Source organism: Tamandua tetradactyla, chromosome 12, assembly GCF_023851605.1.
Source record: "Tamandua tetradactyla isolate mTamTet1 chromosome 12, mTamTet1.pri, whole genome shotgun sequence".
NCBI lineage: Eukaryota > Metazoa > Chordata > Mammalia > Pilosa > Myrmecophagidae > Tamandua > Tamandua tetradactyla.
This window is the reverse complement of record NC_135338.1, coordinates 41,161,807-41,178,876: the sequence shown is the minus strand read 5'-3', so window position 1 is coordinate 41,178,876 and position 17,070 is coordinate 41,161,807. Positions and strand designations below refer to the sequence as shown.

The window sequence follows — 17,070 nt, the reverse complement described above, 5'->3', positions numbered from 1 at the left end:
TTCCCCATGATGAATGTTCCTTCTCACTACAAGGAGTAATAAAACCAAAATTGTTCAACTACAGGTATGTTCGTGATGGCCGTTGACTGGAGGACTTTGACAGTGCTCAAAACATACCTGTTGAATGGGTGAATGAGTGATTACCCCATGAAAAGAATATTCTTAATCCAACATTTGCTGATTGTACACATTGCCCTCTATTCATAAGTTGAGTATTCTGAATTCAGTGGGAGCCCTAAACTCTTGATCTTATAAATTTCACTTAATCCGGTTCTTACTGAAACTTGGTTTTAACCCAATCTCTCTCCAGAACTGGCAGAACACATTGATAAGCTTAGGCCAGACAATACCTGTCCAGTTCTTACAAGATTAGGCCAAAGGATGCCTGCCCAGGTCTTCAGGGCATAAAGTTATCATGGCTTTTCCTTTATCTGGTATGAGTCAACTATGAAAAAATACATCCACCAAAGTAAATGTCACTACAAGTTCAAACTTAGTCCCCATTCATTCTATCATCTCCAAAGTTTAGGTATGTTGGCTACGCTGCTCCACAATCTGTGAGCTTAATTCTGACCTTTATGACAGTCTATTATAATCGTGGAAAGCAACATGAACATATAAAGTGTATTTATTTTGATTATTTATTATATCCCTGCCCTTTATTTTTCTGGAATCATGGGAGACACAATGAAGTATAAATCCATTGTCCATTTATTCAATATGTTCAGAATCTACTGAAAAAAAAAAAGCCAGGTTTCTAACTTACTGTACAAAGCAGGGATGTATATTTTCATTTATCCACGAAAAAGAAATACTAAAATCATAACTATAATTCACCTTGCTGACATCAAAGAAAGTATAATCTCCTCCAAGTCCTGAGGGTAATTATCCTGGCAGAACTTTTCATGCATTTTGGCAGCCTGCGCAGGTTGTCAACTTAAACGGATCCCTAAAGAATAGCAGGGGGGAAGGATCTACTCCACTAGGAGTCAGTGACAGTCACTCCATTCTCAGGGAAGAGCTTTGGGTTGTTTTCCAACCAAGCTTAAGTGAAAAGCAAGCCGAGTTTATGTCTTCATCACTTTCAGGAGGTTCTCAATATTTATTGATTGTTTGAGTCATTTCTGTGGAATGAATGTCACCTGCATAAAAAGGCATTGATTACCTACCTCTGCTATATTCTATGCTGTGTTGTAATAAGCTGTCATGGAACTCCATGACAATGACCTAGAACACTGATATGGGCAGATATGAACAGAGTATGGACAGCTGAGCAAATATTAAAGAACTTTACGAATTAATAAATACTATTAATATTTTGTACAAATGGAGTGAGTACAGAACTGGAACTGGGAATACAGGCAGGTGCTTTGAAGAGTACACAGTCAGAGAGGATAAAGCTATGAAACTATGGAGAATTCACAATCTTTTTCTAATTAATCATGCTGCAGTGTAGCAGACTGATAAAATAACTTGGTTTTCCCACTCCATGTCCTGGCCCACTCTGGACAACCAGAATTTTTCCAAGAAATCATGGTCCTACAAGCGTTCTCAGAATATGTCAATTACTCATTGCTGGCTAAAGACAAAAGCTCTAGCAACTCTAAGTCTTTTTTAAATTAAGGGAATAGAACTAATCTCTTTTGCTTCAATATGAAACAATAATATTGGTAGAACACATTACAATGTAGAAAGTACCTTTTCCTTGCATATCTCTTTTGAACCTCACAAAAGCCCCAATGCAGAAGGTATTAACAACACCCATTTTACAGACAAGGCACAGAGGAATAAAGTAAATTAAATTTCCTGAATAATTTGCATGCAAATGCTGCTTAACACTTCCTGTGAGACATTTTAAAATTAAAATTAGATAGTAAAGAGCAAGTATTTTGAAAATGTTTTTATTAAAACACTTTCTATTTCTATCAATCAACTAATAATTATTTAGAGCTAGTAGATGGCAAGTCCATACCTATAAAATGGCAAGGTATTAAGTTTCTCTAAATATTTAGAGAAATGGAGATCCATGAGGACTAGCTGTTAAAGAAGCCTCAGCAAAGACAAAATTCAGGTGAAATTGAGAAGGATTCCTGGTTTTGGGCTAAGTAGAGTGAAAAAGCAAGGGCAATTAGGAGAAGATGGGGAAACCATGGTAAGGCAAAATGGTGTTAATGTGGAAATCTGGAAAGCGGTGAAAGAGAAGTAGGTGAGTGATCCACACAGCACCTAGCACAGGGCCTTAAATGTAAGACACATTCAATTAAAGAAAAAAAAATAGGAGGAAAAAGCTGGACTTTAACTTTGCCCATTTTTATTAATCAGGTAATCAATGCTTCTCTTGCAGAAGGCAGAAGTTTCTTCTCCAGTGCTTCCCCGAGACAGAACTGCCAGCACAAGTTCCTATTTTGTGAGAAGAAAAAGTTCTAATTTTTTTTTTATTTTATGAAAATGGCAGCCATTAAAAATTTTTAAATGGAAATATGAATGCAGTGTTTAAGGAAAATTAACCTGGCCATGGTGTGTGGTTTCTGTTAGAACGGAAAGAGAATGCTCTCGGCAGATATAGCTAGAATTCAGTGACATTGCCCAGGTAAAGGAAGATTGGGGTTATTAGGGAAGTTTTCAGTAAGAAAGAGATAATAAAAAAAAAGGGGGGGTCCCATAAAAGAGTAATTGCATAGTTAAAAGTGATAAGATTCAATAACAGATAAAATGAAAAGGGGAGGACAATTTACCAGATTTTTTCTCTCTGTGGTTTAAAATCAGGGGAACTCTGAGGAGATATTGGTAGGAACAAAAATAGAGATGATGCCAAGGAGACTGCAGTAAAAAAGAGGATGCTTTGCGATGGAATAATGTTTCCTTCATCCTCTCCCAGGTGAATGAGGAACAATAGTTATTTTTAACCTCTCTTGAAAAAGGTACTCTCAATCTCTCTCTCTCAAAAAAAGATGGAAGACAGATGCCCTGAACTACCAAGGTTAGTAGGAACTTTTCCAAAATTTTGAACTTGGACTTGCAAAATTCCAGGTCTAGGTGCTGATTGTGGATGGCTGCTGGGGAAAGCTGAACTACACAATCCTGAGGCAGGGGCAGGAACACCAAGCCATTGATCTGGTACCCAGTGGGAAGATTCCTGGAGTCTGTACTTATTACATAGAGTATTTCCGTTTCTGCAGTGCAAGCATTTTTACCACTAGTCTCCTGAATCCAGGCAGTACAGAAGAAAACAATGCAACTCACAAAAATAAATGTTTGCTTGTGTCTAATGCTCCTTTTATCCAGGGTATGGACAGAAGTGTAAAAACTACGGAAAAAAAATAAACGATAGGGGGGATAAGGGGTAAAATAAATTGGGTAGATGGAAATACTAATGGTTAATGAAAGGGAGGGGTAAGGGATATGGGATGTATGAGTTGTCTTCTTTTTTCTTTTATTTATTTTTCTGGAGTGATGCAAATGTTCTAAAAAAAATGATCATGGTGATGAATCCACAACTACGTGATGATATTGTGAGCCACTGATTATACACCATGTATGGACTGTATGTGTATGAAGGTTTCACAATAAAAAATATTTTTAAAAAATAGAAATAAACGTTCGAAAGAGTTGTGCAAGGACTGTTAGCACATTTTCCAGCTGATTATTCTCTGGCGGCCCTGGTAAAAATGAAGATGAGCACTGAGGTGATCAGTGCCGAGATGATTTCCTTTTGTTTTGTTGGGGAAAGAGGACAGTAGTAACTTGCACACCGGTTTACGTATACCGCGGTACTCTTTCTACCTAATTTTTTAAAAATCCCCTTTAATTCACTCCAGTCTTTGCATTTTTTCCTCAAAGCTCCTGTAATTGTCCAAATCAAATTTTCTAAATAAAATAGGAAGAGGAGTTAAACGCATTACAAGCTCTTAACCTTATAATGTGTATTCCTTGATATTTATTTTGGCTCAGAGAACGAAAAAAAAAAAGTCTGTAAGTTCATGGCCTTCAGTTAATGTCTAGTCTAGGTATCAGTTAAGTTCTCCTGACTTCAGCAGCCACCTGTGCCTGTAACGCTTGCCCCAAGATGGACTACGTTTCCCAAGAGGACAAGCGGAACGAGGCACACGAAGTGCATTGTGGGAATCGTAGTACCGGGAGGTTTTTCTTTTCTCCCGGTCCTTGACTCACGCTCCGATTCCGGGATGGGCGAGCCCAAGAGCTACCAATTAGCGGGGGCCATGTCGGTGAGACCGTAGTCCAACCGGGAAAGGCGGTGTGGCGAGCCTCGCACAACGATTGGTCAAAGGCTGATGCCTCGGGGGCGGGGCAATGGGACAGGCAGAGTGGCCTCGGCGATTGGGCGGGGAGCCCGAGGCGGCGGACGGGGATTGGCTATGCGCTGGGACAGGGAGGCTTGGGAAGGGGCGCAGGAACTAGGCCGGAGCAGGAAGAGCGGCGGCTGGGCGGCGACGGCTGCTGAGGCGGTGGTGGCAGAGGCGAAGGCGACAGCTCCAGGGGGGGTGGCAGCAGCCCGGAGAGCAGGATGCGGATTCGGGTCGGGCTGACGCTGCTGCTCTGTGTGTCGCTGCTGGGCTTGGCCTCGGCGTCCCCGGGTCAGTATCTGCCCCCTCGGGTTGGAGGCCCCGAACCGCAGTCCACCGGCCTCAGTCCCCGGGCAGGGCGGTGGGGGTCTCCACGCTCTGGACTGCGCGCTCTTTGGTCACACCTCGCACCGGCCTGTCAGTCGGCGCTTCCTCGGGCTTGGAGTGGTATGGGCCAGAGAGGCTCTTTAGGGATGAAGGAAAAGAAGGGGCGGCAACCCTTCCACACCTCTCTCGCACGTAACAAACTTTACCCGGATCCTTCCCACGAATGAGGAATTGATCCCAGGGTAATGACTTCCGACAGCTGGTTTAGACGCACAGTGACACATGAGCCCTGCTGGAGCTCCCTCGATCCTCCTCTGGTCTGGAGCCCTGGATTTACGATTCGTAGGTTAGGTTAATTAACACACCTGGGGCTGTCACTTTGGGCAGAGCGGGGTGCATCAAGACTAGAATTTGACAGTGTGTTAGTACGTTAACTTTGCATCTGAGATGGTCACTCGTCTATGTCTATTCAAAAATGAAAACTTTTGATGTAATTGTACCCACTCTTGCCCCCTTTTTAAAAACTTCTTGAGAAAGTGGTATTTACCGCTGTCATGAGTTGCCCCATATTTGTTTACAGTGATTTTATGACTTTCAGAAAATCATGATCCCCTTTAGCTTAGAATGAATAACAAATACTTTCAACATGATATATAGATACAGAAATTAGTGTGCTTTTGAATTGATTTTCCACTTAGCTGATTTATACTCTGGTTCTGAAAAAGTTTTTTTTTTCCTTTTTAATGTTTCCACCTGTCTACACTTAGAAACTTCTATTTTGATCGTTTTGGTAGGGAAGCAATTGGTACAATAAGGTTTTGAAGCTTTAACCAGTCTCAGTTAATATGACAGCTGTTAATACAGCTTTAAATCCTTTTTGGAACAGGGCAAGTTCCAAATAACTTATAAATGAGTTAACTTTTTTTTTCCAGCAGAAAATTTCCCAGGTGGTTTTTTTGAATCTCCAAATTATCTGTCCTAGATTCGAGTCAATGCCATAAAAATGTTCTGCTTCTAAAATAAGAAATCTAAGCCTAAAATTCTCTTTGTAACCTGACTCGAGATACCATTTCAGAAACAACACTCATACGTTCGTTACTTCACTGCCAGCATCATGCTTTAGGGTGGTCCAACCCCTCTTCCGGTTGTAGTGATGGTTTGCATTCGTGATCAAGTTTGTAAAGAATATACAGAATTATGGAAGCACTTCTAGCAGTTATTGGTTCAAACTAATAATGAAACGAAGTTGTTGAATTTAATGGGTAGAGTACCTGATGAACTATGAACTACCTGCGTCAGAATTCTTCTAAGGGGCTTGTTAAAAATGTAAAATTAGTTCTGGGACAGGCTCCGGGTATCTGTAGTTTAACAAGCTCCACAGGTCTTTCATCACATTGAAGTTTGAGAGCTACAAAAGAACATGGTGTATATTCTGAATTCAATTTGAATTCAATATTTAAAGAAAATTAAAGCATACGTTTTCTTGTATCTTTCTGGACTACATTAGCACTCCATGTTAATGGGGATGAGCCTTGAAGAGGGCTTTTAACCACCAGTTGGGATTCTCCGGATGTTATAAGGTTTACTCTTGACAGAAGACTTAATTCTGAAATCTTAAATCTTGGGGTTGTATTGATGTAAGCAAAGGATTATTATGTTCAAGAAATTCTATCACTAATCATAGTTAAAGCTATGCCAAAAATTTTCTTTTGTAAAGGCAAAAGTCTTACTTAACCAGAACTAAAACATAGATGTGTATGCTGAAAGCTAATAAAGACACTATTGTACTCACATGAGGTTCAGATATCATAAAGCACTTGTGTGAGATAAAGTTTTATAAATTGAGTACATGGATTTTCAGCTGGCCTTTTCTATTTATTATATTGCTTATTTAAAGAAAGTTCAGTCGTTTTATAGTTTAGATTTTAAAATTTGTTCTTATATAAAAGTCAAGTTGCAATAAGTTCATACTGACTTAAGTTCATACTGACTTAAAGTTTGAAGGTTTTATTGATTACCCAGGGCAAATTGCATGTATCATCAGGCACATATGGTCAGCCAGAGCATGAGATCTTGAGCGAAGCCCTGTTTCAGTGGCTTGTAAGTTATGATACATTAGAAATGTTTTCTTTTCCCTGTGAATGAATTAATTTAAAAGAGGAGAGTCAACAAATATTTCTCCTTCATTTTCTCAAGATAGGAGTAAAAAAACGATAATTTTTTTCTTGCTTAGAAATACATGCTATCTTATTTTTGTCAAGAATAGGGAAATAATTTTTGTGCCAAACAGTATTATAGTCTTTTTATTTAGTCCTGCTGTCAGGTATTTCAAGTAATAATTATATTAATGTAGAGTAGCTTTCAGATTGCAGAGAATGTTTAATTTCATTATTTTATTTGTCCCTTAAATCATTACTGTGAGTCAACAGGACAGATGATATTATCCCCCTTTGACAGTTTGAGAAAAAGGAGGCTGAGCAAGCTTGCAAAATCGAACCACGGTGTCAGAATTAATATAAAATGAAACCAAGTCTTGTACTAGCTCTCCAGGTCTCAGATTGGGTTAATTAAGAATCAGTAATATCCTAGGATCTACACAAAATCAGTGGCAAAGCAGAAGACAGCATATCTGATCTCTTTCCACGAAACTCTTTAGACTGTCTGTGTTTGAAGGTATCTGTTTAATTTATATGACAAGTGGGAAAATGAATTTATAATGATCACTTCTCTGTAAAAGAATATCCTTGGTACTGTGCAGCATTGTTAGTTGACAAAATGAAAATTGATCTTTTCAAAGAAAGATGTACTGTTACTAAAGAAATCTAAATTGGGTGAGAAATTCGAAACTCTTCATTTAATCCTCTTGCTTTTTTTCTTGTTGCCTGATATCTGTGGTCTGATAAAAGCATTACCATTAGCTTTTAGTTTGTGCAGAACTTCGGTCTCTTTAATCCTTACCTGAATATTACATTATCAGAAGTTCTTAGGTTATGCATAACTTCTTTGAAAGTGTTATGCGAAGGGATATGTCCGTTTGAAAGAGAAAATAGCTTATGGTGTAAGACTACTACCTGGAGTAGGCTTTCCCTATTTAGTAAATGAGAAAGAATAATCTTATTTACCAGTAATCTAAGTATATTTTCCTATTTGGAGAAGAGAGAAGGAGAGAAGTGAGAGAAGCATGATGCAATTCACGTGAAATAACCTGATGTCACAAGTTCCCATGTCTCTTGGAGTTCAAAAGTACATTTTACTGCTGTAAATGTACAGTTTCTAGTGTCTCAAACTTATATATCTTTAAATTTATTTATAGTGATCTATCAGTTACTTACGTATCCTGTTTTGATGAGGTGCTAAATTTAATGATACCATTATTAGTGGTTTAAGAGTTCTACCTAATCTGAAGTTTCAGTATTTGGGGACAAATGATATACATCTGCACATTTAATATATGCTCTTGAAAAGTTGAGTAGTTAATGTTCATGATTAATTAAATATATCCACGTAACAACTTTGATACAGATAATGAATTTTTTTCTTTATCTAAATATTTGCTGAAAATGGAATCTTTCATTTGCTTAATATTCTGCTTTGATTTGAACCATATATTAGAACTTATGAAAAAGCATGAAGGGTGATTTTTAATTAATTGACATCACTACCTACATGTTATGGGCCCCCACCAACCAAAAATAAAACCTGCTTTGATGCGAACTAAAAGTAGTGTATAGGGCGGGCCATGGTGGCTCAGCAGGTAAGAGTGCTTGCCTGCCATGCCCGAGGACCCGGGTTCGATTCCCGGTGCCTGCCCATGTTAAAAAAAAAAAAAAGTAGTGTATAGTAGCCATCCTGAAAATTTTCTTTGAATTAACAGTACTTTTATTTTTTTATAGAATTTGTCCACTGGTCTTCTCAGATATTCATAGCTTCTTATGTAGTTTATGGAGCAGGCAGTACCAAAACTTAGTTCTGGGTAGAATCGGGTAATTATAAGAGCAAAAGGGAAACTAAGAGATGATCTGTTTCTTTCAACTGTCAAGCAATGCAAAGATCAAACATTGGGCATGTATATTGTTCGGTTGTTGCATGTGTTAATATAAGACCAGGAAAAAGAATAACAAACTAGAATGTAAGTAAATAGCAAGAAAGCATGGAAAGAATCATAGAAGGAAAATTAAATGTGATTGGAGAAAACCAAGCAGCTGTATGATTTTGGAAGAAAGGTATAAGTAATTGGCTGAATTCATTAATTTATTTGAAGTAAGCTATTTCTTAGTAAATAGATATTATGAAGATTTTTTTTTGTTTTATTTTGTTTGTTTTTACCTGCATCAGGTTATCCCTTCAGTAAAATAAAGCACAAATCCTAAGTATCTTTGTCTGGCAACTCTACTATCAAATAATAGTACTTCTTAATTTCCATCCTTAGTAGTCTTGGTGAACAATAAAATGCTAAGCAGCACTAAAATAAAGTAATGTAACTCCAGATCCTGACCAGAGGAGCAGAAGAGGTAGAAGTCCAAACCACAAAATCAGAGATTTATTTTTAAAGTAGCTCATTTCCAGTAACAGAATAAATACATATGGAATCTGAAGAATTTGTTTTTGGTGGGCAGTGTGGTTGTTGGTTTTCCTACCTATGTAACATATAAAACTAATATCTTTCCTGGAGAAAGAGAAAAATTGACCATCACCCCTCTTTTTTCCCTTTTACTTAGTCTTTCTTGAACAGTTGCTGATTACAGCCAACATTTAGAGAACTCTATACATTTATTAATCCAGTGTCTCATTGTTATTTGTTATACTTATGAAATGATTTTTTTTAATGGCGTCTGTGATTTCCCAATAGGAAAGATAACTGAGTTGTCTTAAAATTTCTTTTCAGATGAAGACAGCAGCCAGGACGAATCCTTAGATTCCAAGGTGTGTACTAAGGTTTGCATTACTTGGTATTTGCTGCCCAGTTTAAAAAACATAAATTATATATCTTACGATGTGAAATCTGCATCATTTGAATAACATAATTGAAATTTCTAAAAAAGAAAAAAGGAAAAGATAGATATGTCAATTTTAGACCTAGTACTTCTGAAACTGAAATTTCTAAAAAAGAAGAAAACAGAAAAAGATAGATGTATCAATATTATACCTAGTACTCTGAGGGAAAAAAATCACTGACCTACAAAAGAGAGATTATCTGTTTTTCACATATTGTTATAATCTTAGATAGAGCCGAAGAATAATAAATGTAGAATAGTAAATATTTCCATTAAAATGTTGCTTATTAGATTTAATTTCAATTTGTGTGTGTATATAACAGCAATTGAGATTTATGCCTATTTTCTTTAGTTTTTAGTTTAACCTCTGGTATTTCCACTAATGTCAGTTTCCAAAAAATACATATATTGAGTAAATACACATACTGGTTGATGGAATGAATGAGGCTGTTATTATGTATCCAAGGAACCCAATCAGTTATGGTCCCTGCTCTCTACCTTAGAAGAAATATAGATAAGAAACAGGAGATTTCAGTATACTGCGATGCTGCAATAGGACAAGTACAAGGTAGGTAGGGAGCTTGCACAAGAAGAACCTAACCCAGACTCATGGAATTAAGGAAGGCTTCCTGGGGGGGTAGTAACATCTACAGTGAAATCTAAAAAAGAGTAAGGGTTAGGCAGGTGAGGAAGGGAAGGAAGAATATTTCAGGAAGAGAGTGAGACTAAGGAGATGCACAAGTGTGGCTCATTGAAGAAGCAGAAGGAGATATTTACTTGATTAATAATAGTAGTCAAATTGGGTTGTGAGAAGTCTTGGTATTGTTTATAACAAAAAATACTTTATATCCTCAGACTTCTTTGCCATCAGATGAGTCAGTGAAGGACCACACCACAGCAGGCAGAGTGGTTGCTGGTCAGATATTTCTTAATTCAGAAGAATCAGAATTGGAATCACCTATTCAAGAAGAGGAAGGCAGCCTCAAGAGCCAAGAGGGAGAAAGTGTCGCAGAAGAAATTAGCTTTCTAGAATCTTCAAACCCAGAAAACAAGAACTATGAAGAACCAAAGAAAGTACTGAAACCAGGTAGTCTGAACATTTTCTTTGTGTTTACCTGATGTAGGAAAGAGACAATTGAAAATTTAAAGCTGGTATAGAAAGATACTGAAGAAGGTTGGTTTACAGATTGTTAACCAGACGTAATGTATAGAGTGCAGTCTTACAGGTTTTCCTAAATTTTAATACATCAAAATTAGTCACTTAACAGATTTAGTCTATGTAATCCAAGGTATGTAATCTGAATTTGTGTAGATGAAAATGCATTTATATTTTGTCAATATCATAACATTTCTTTTTGAAATGAAATGAAATTTATTTACATATTGGGCTCCAATATGTAAATAAATATCTCTCCAAGAAATTTAGAAAATTAATCTGTTGGTATGGTATACAAAGTAGAAACTCAGATAGGAGGAATTATCTGATATGCTCCTTTGGTTATTTCCAGAATTGTTTTAGGGTTATTACTACAATAACCTTTTTAATCATCTGAGGTAATTTGTTTTAGGTGTTCATCTCTCACCAGTTGAAACTAGCACAAAGTTTAATCCCCTTCTAATTTTCACCTCCTTAACATCCTCTAATTTTATATTTGTAACTCAGTCTTTCTCACAAAGCAGTGTGCTGAAGACCTGTCTTTTTAAAAATTAATCACAACCATGTCTATTTTGCCCTATCCCATCTCCCTCCTGTCATTTAGTTATTTTTCCAAAGAGTACCTCTGTGCTCACTTACTGTTTTAATATTAGCCACTCTCAGGAGTTGATCAAAATTTGAACTTCAGAAATAGAATTATTATTTCTCACAAGTCTCCCATACTCGTAATTTTTTTTCATTAAAAATATCCTAATCCCATCAACTAGAAATAACAGTTGTTAACATAACATGAAGAATAGTCTTTCGGGCTTTTTTTTTTCTGGGTATGCAAATAGTTTTCTAAAAACTATTTTATAGCTTGCTTTTTTGCTTAACTGTTTACGATGAACTTTTCCCCATGTCATTTAGTATTCCTTTACAAAAGGAATGACTGATAAATCCTTTACTAAAAATGACAATTAATGGCTATAGAAGTTTTTATATATAAATATGCCACAACTTAGAAGGAGATTATTTGCCATGTTTTGTCAGGAGGTTTAGATATGTATCTTTGCACATATCTATGACTATTTCCTTAGAATTTGTTCTTAAAAATAAATTTGCTGGATTGAATGTAAAAAATTTTAAAGATATTTGATACCTATTGGTAAATTGTTCTTCAGAAAAATTATTCTGTTTACTTCTTTTGAAACTGCTCTGTTTCCCTGTACCTAAGCCAAGTGTGTCTTACAATGTAAAACTTTTTGCCAAATGCTATAATTTAATTCATTCCTTTTTATTTTTTTCTTGGGGATATTTCCAAACATTCACATAAGTAGAAGGTATAATGAATGATCTTTTACACACCCAACACTTGGCTTCAAAGCCATGAATATGAATATTTTTGCTGCTCTCGTTTCATCTTTACCACCCCATTAACAGTAACTGTTTTTTCTTTTCCTTTTCCTAAAGTATTTTAAAGCAAATTCCAGACATTATTTTGCCTTTGCTAAAACATAAGCTTTTTTTTTTCCAACAAATCAATACCCACGCAACCAGCACTTATTCCTTTATTAATCTAACCCACACTTGGTTCAGTTTTCCAGATTGTTTCAAAATGTTTTTTAATAATTAGTTTGTTTGAATCAGGGTCCAAGCTAAAATCTTAGGTTTCTTTTAGTCTATAACAGTTCTGCCTTGTTTTTTCTTTTGGGTTTTTTTTTTTCTTATCGAAGTTTATTATTGGGGTCAGTTTCTACCAATTGGGGTTATGGCTGTGTCACAGTGTGTGCCATAGTAACTCTAGGCAATAGCCATTCTGCAAAACAGTTGTACTGGGGCTATTAGACATAGATCATAATTGAATCAATGGAAGAATGAGCCCAGAAAACACTGACTACAGTAGAGCCATTACTCTAGGAAAGCTCTTGTGCTATGCAACCTATAAGGCATCATCTATCAGCTGATGAGACTCAAGGACTTGTTGGTAGAATGAAACAGGAGTAGAACCTATGGCTTCAATGCAATAATTTTAAATTCAAGATCTTGAAAAAACCTTTAAGCTCCCAAAGCAAGTTAAATAGGACATAAATTGAAAAGGGCCAGGAACTAGGTTAGTAGAGGATAAATTAAGTCGAATTGAAAGGAATGGAAGCTTCTGAAATGGAAAGTAGCTGTGTTTAGATGCCACCTGAGATGAGAAAGAATTTATCATAGAGTAAAAGCAAATGAGAAGCAAAAGTTATTCAGACACCAGAAGTTAAGTGAAAAGGAATTCAGATACTAGAAGTTAAGTGACATTTTTCTCCCTTGGGGGAAAACAGATTTTTAAAAATCAGAAAGATAAAATCACTAACAGGGAAATGAGTACAGGAGTGGAAATAGGTGTTACAAGATGCCAAGAATAGAGTATGAGTGTAGTAGTTAGGGTTCTCTAGAGAAACAGAACCAACAGGGAACAAATATAAATTTATAAAATTTATGTGAATATGCTAATATAATATGCAAATATAAATTTATAAAAGTGTCGCACCTGACTGCGGGAATGCAGAATCCAAAATCCGCAGGGCAGGCTGTGAAGCCGAGGATTCCAGTGGAGGGTCTGGATGAACTCCACAGGAGGGAGAGGCTCACCAGCCGAGACAGAAAGAGCCTGTCTCTTCTGAATCCTCCTCAAAAGGTCTAGTGATCAGGTTAAGCATCACTCATTGCAGAAGACCCCTCCCCTTGGCTGTACAAATGGAATCAGCTGTGAATGCAGCTGACATGTCATGATTTAATTCTATGAAACGTCCTCATCGCAACAGACAGGCCAGCACTTGCCCAACCAGACAAACAGGTACCACCACTTGGCCAAGTTGACACATGAACCTAACCATGACAATTATGTACAGGTGATATGAGTTTACAGGAAGGAGAGGTAGTTATGGTAGCTTGTTATCCAGATTTGATATTGGAATAACATTTTTAGTAATGTCTTTGTCTGTGAGATTCTGGCATGTTTTGTAGCATAGACATCTTTGAAGGAATGTTTTTATAACATTTTATTTATGTGGAAATGCAAGTGACTATAGTGTAAAAATTCAATGACCCCCTCAGCCTGTTTCTGCAGGATAGGAGATTAGACTTCCTGGAACAGCTGTGGCCAGTGTTTTATACCCTCCCACCACCCTTGTGATAAAAATATTAAAAGGAAATAAAACAAGTATTAGATGAGTCAGTGGGCCTTGTACCAAGTAGATGGTAGATAACTTATGATGACATCTTCTGTAGGCAGCCTGAGAAAGTGTTCTGTGCTGTTTTTCAAGTGCCATATTATTTGTTGAAGAAATAATGCCTGTTATACATAATTTCCCACATTCTGAATTTATCTGATCATGTACTTATAATGGCATTTAACTTGTTGCTCTATCTGCTGTGTAGCCTATAAGTTAGACATTAGCTCTGGAGGCTTGCGTAGATTTGGTTTGGTTTTTATTGAGACTGTTTCATGGGTGGTGGTGTGTACTTCCTGCTCTTTCACACTGGGAATTATATAGTGCATGGTTGTCCCACTTTTGGTGATGTGTTACAATTGATCCGTGAGTTCAGGTGGTGTCCACCTGATCCAGTCTCATACTTTCACCTAGAGGTTTTGGCAACCACTGATGTCCATTGGCTGGATCCATTATTCATTAGGGGTTGCAAAGTATTGGCGTTCTTTTTTGATTGGGGATTTCTCCCAAGTCAAAAACTACGCACCCATTAATCATTGATTCCCCATTCCCTATCTCCCATCCATCCCATGTAGCCTGCAATTTATTTGTCTGTGAATTTGCGTATTATAGATATTTCATATAAGAGTTCCCTGTCTTCTGTCTGACTTATTCCACTCAGCGTGTTTTCAAGGTTCATCCATGTTGCAGTATGTATCAGAATGCCATTCCTTTTTGGCTGAATAATAGTCCATTATATTTATATACCACATTTCTTTTATTCATTCATCTGTTGATGGACACTTGCTTTTGGCTATTGTGAATCAAACTATTATGAACATTGGTATACAAATATCTGTTCAATAATTCAATTTTGGGAGTGTATATACCTCGAAGTGGGATTGCCATATCATTTGGTAATTCTAAGTTTAACTTTTTGAGGAATCACCAAGCTGTTTTCTGTAGTGGCTGTACAGTTTACATTCCTATCATCAATGCACAAGGGCTTCTATTTCTTCCATTTCTTTTTTTTACATGGGCAGGCACCAGGAAACGAACCTGGGTCTGCAACATGGCAGACGAGAACTCTATTTCTTCCATTTCTTACCAATATTTTTCACTTTCTGTTTTTTAAATATTAGCCATTGTAGTGGGTATGAGGTGGTATCTCATTGTGGTTTTGATTTGCATTTCTCTAACAGCTAATAATGTTGAACATCTTTTCATGTGCTTATTGGCCTCTTTATATTTTCTTTGGAAAATGTCTATTCATGCCCATTTTTTTTTAATGTTTTTTATTTTGAAATGTATATACCAGGAAAAACAAAGCAATAATTTTCAAAGTACATTTTAACAAAGTAATTACAGAACAGATATCAAAGTTTGGTATGAGTTACCATTCCACATTTTCAGGTTTTTTCCTTCTAGCTACTCCAAAACTCTGGAAGCCAAAAGAAATATCATTATAGTGTGCTAGTTTGAAACCATTATGTACCCCAGAAAAGCCATGCTCTTCTAATCCAGTCTCATGGGGGCAGACTTAAGGTGGGTCTTTCTTAGTTTACTAGAGTCCTTAAAAGAGCTCACAGACAAAGAGAGAGCTCAGACCTGACTACAGAGAGCAGAAAGATGAAACCAAATGACACAGATCTTTAGAGATGCTTGGAGAGCTGAAGTAGAAAGCAACTGGAATCAGAAACTGAAAGCAGTGCAACCCGGGAGCAAAGGACCAGGAGATACCAGCCACATGCCATCCCAGCTAACAGAGAAACCCTGGACAGATCGGCCTTTTTTTTAGGTATCCTTAATTTGAACATTTTTATGGCCTTAGAACTGTAAACATGTAACTAATAAATCCCCTTGGTAAAAGCTGATCCATTTCTGATACATTGTATTACAGCAGCCTTAGCAAACTGAAACATGGTGGGAGGTAGGGATCTACTTTTCATTTGTTTTTGCATATGGACATCTACTTTTCCCAGCACCATTCTTTGAAGAGACTTTTCTTTCTCCCTGGAGTAAACTTGGCATTCTTGTCAAAAATTAGTTGGTCTTAGCCGTTGGCTGCCACAGCCATAGAAATCAGGCTGTGTGGTTTCAGTGGGTACAAGACCTACCCTGGACACAGGAGGCACTATGCCAGGATCAATGGGAAGGTTTTCCAATTTCTTAATGCAAAATGTGAGTTGACATTCCTTTCTAAGAGGAACCCCTCAGCAGATAAACTGGACTCTCTTCTACAGAAGAAAGCACAAAACGGTATGGTTGGAAGAAATTCAGAAGAAAACTTGCCATGCAATCAGATTCCATAATGCTATCACTGTACATCTATTGCTGATAGAATGTCCAAGAGAAATCAGAACTCTGAAGTTAGAAAGGCTTAATGAGAACCAGCTTTCAGAATTGCCAAGGAAACAAAAAAGCCTGAGCAAGTATCTAAAAAGACAGCAATGGCTGTTGCTAAGTCTCCCACAAAATTAGCACATAAACAGAAGATTGGGAAGCCTATAAAGGTTTCTTCTCTCTGAGCTGGTGGGAAACACTTTAATTGGCACATCAAATTTTTGAATAGGGACTTAACCAGTAAAAAAAAAAAAAATGGCCTTAGATTTGTGGATTTTTTTTGGTTTGTTTGTTTTTTGTTTTTTTACTTTTTCAATTGTATCATATATGTACAAAGCAAAGAAAGAAAAAAAGCAGTAATTTTCAAAGTACTCTTCAGTAAGTAGTTAACAGAACAGAACCCAGAATTTGTCATGGGCTACCATTCCGTCATCTCAGATTTTTCCTTCCAGCTGCTTCAGAACAATGGAGGCTAGAAGGAAATTTTTTCTTTTTCCTTATCACAATCAGCTTTTTTTTTCTTTCTTGTGAAAACTAACATATATTCAAAAAAGCAATAAATTTCAAAGCATTTTGCAACAATTAGTTGTGATTTGTGGGTTTATTTTTGAAGTCTCAATTATATTCCATTGATCTATATGTCTGACCTTGTGCCCATACCATACCATTTTTATTATTGTTGCTTTGTAATAAATTTTGAAATCAGAAATTGTGAGTCCTCCATCTTTGGTTTTCTTTTTCAAGATAGTTTTGACTATTCACAGCCCTTTGTC

General features: G+C 36.8%; 1 protein-coding gene and 1 long non-coding RNA gene across 3 annotated transcripts in view; one reads left to right on the top strand and one right to left on the bottom strand.

Moving 5' to 3' along the window:
• Positions 1-1,152, bottom strand: part of LOC143651485 (uncharacterized) — an 88,620-nt gene extending 87,468 nt beyond the window's left edge. For both annotated transcript variants that reach the window (XR_013159971.1, XR_013159970.1), the window contains exon 1: positions 838-1,152. This is a non-coding gene — a long non-coding RNA (uncharacterized LOC143651485). The remainder of the gene's footprint in view (positions 1-837) is intronic.
• A 3,243-nt stretch (positions 1,153-4,395) lies between these two features.
• The window catches only part of SEL1L (SEL1L adaptor subunit of SYVN1 ubiquitin ligase), a 67,352-nt gene continuing 54,677 nt past the window's right edge, over positions 4,396-17,070 (top strand). The window contains exons 1-3 of the mRNA XM_077123236.1: positions 4,396-4,595; positions 9,517-9,554; positions 10,481-10,712. Of these exons, the coding sequence (XP_076979351.1) occupies positions 4,526-4,595; positions 9,517-9,554; positions 10,481-10,712 (340 nt within the window). The 5' untranslated portion in view covers positions 4,396-4,525. The remainder of the gene's footprint in view (positions 4,596-9,516; positions 9,555-10,480; positions 10,713-17,070) is intronic.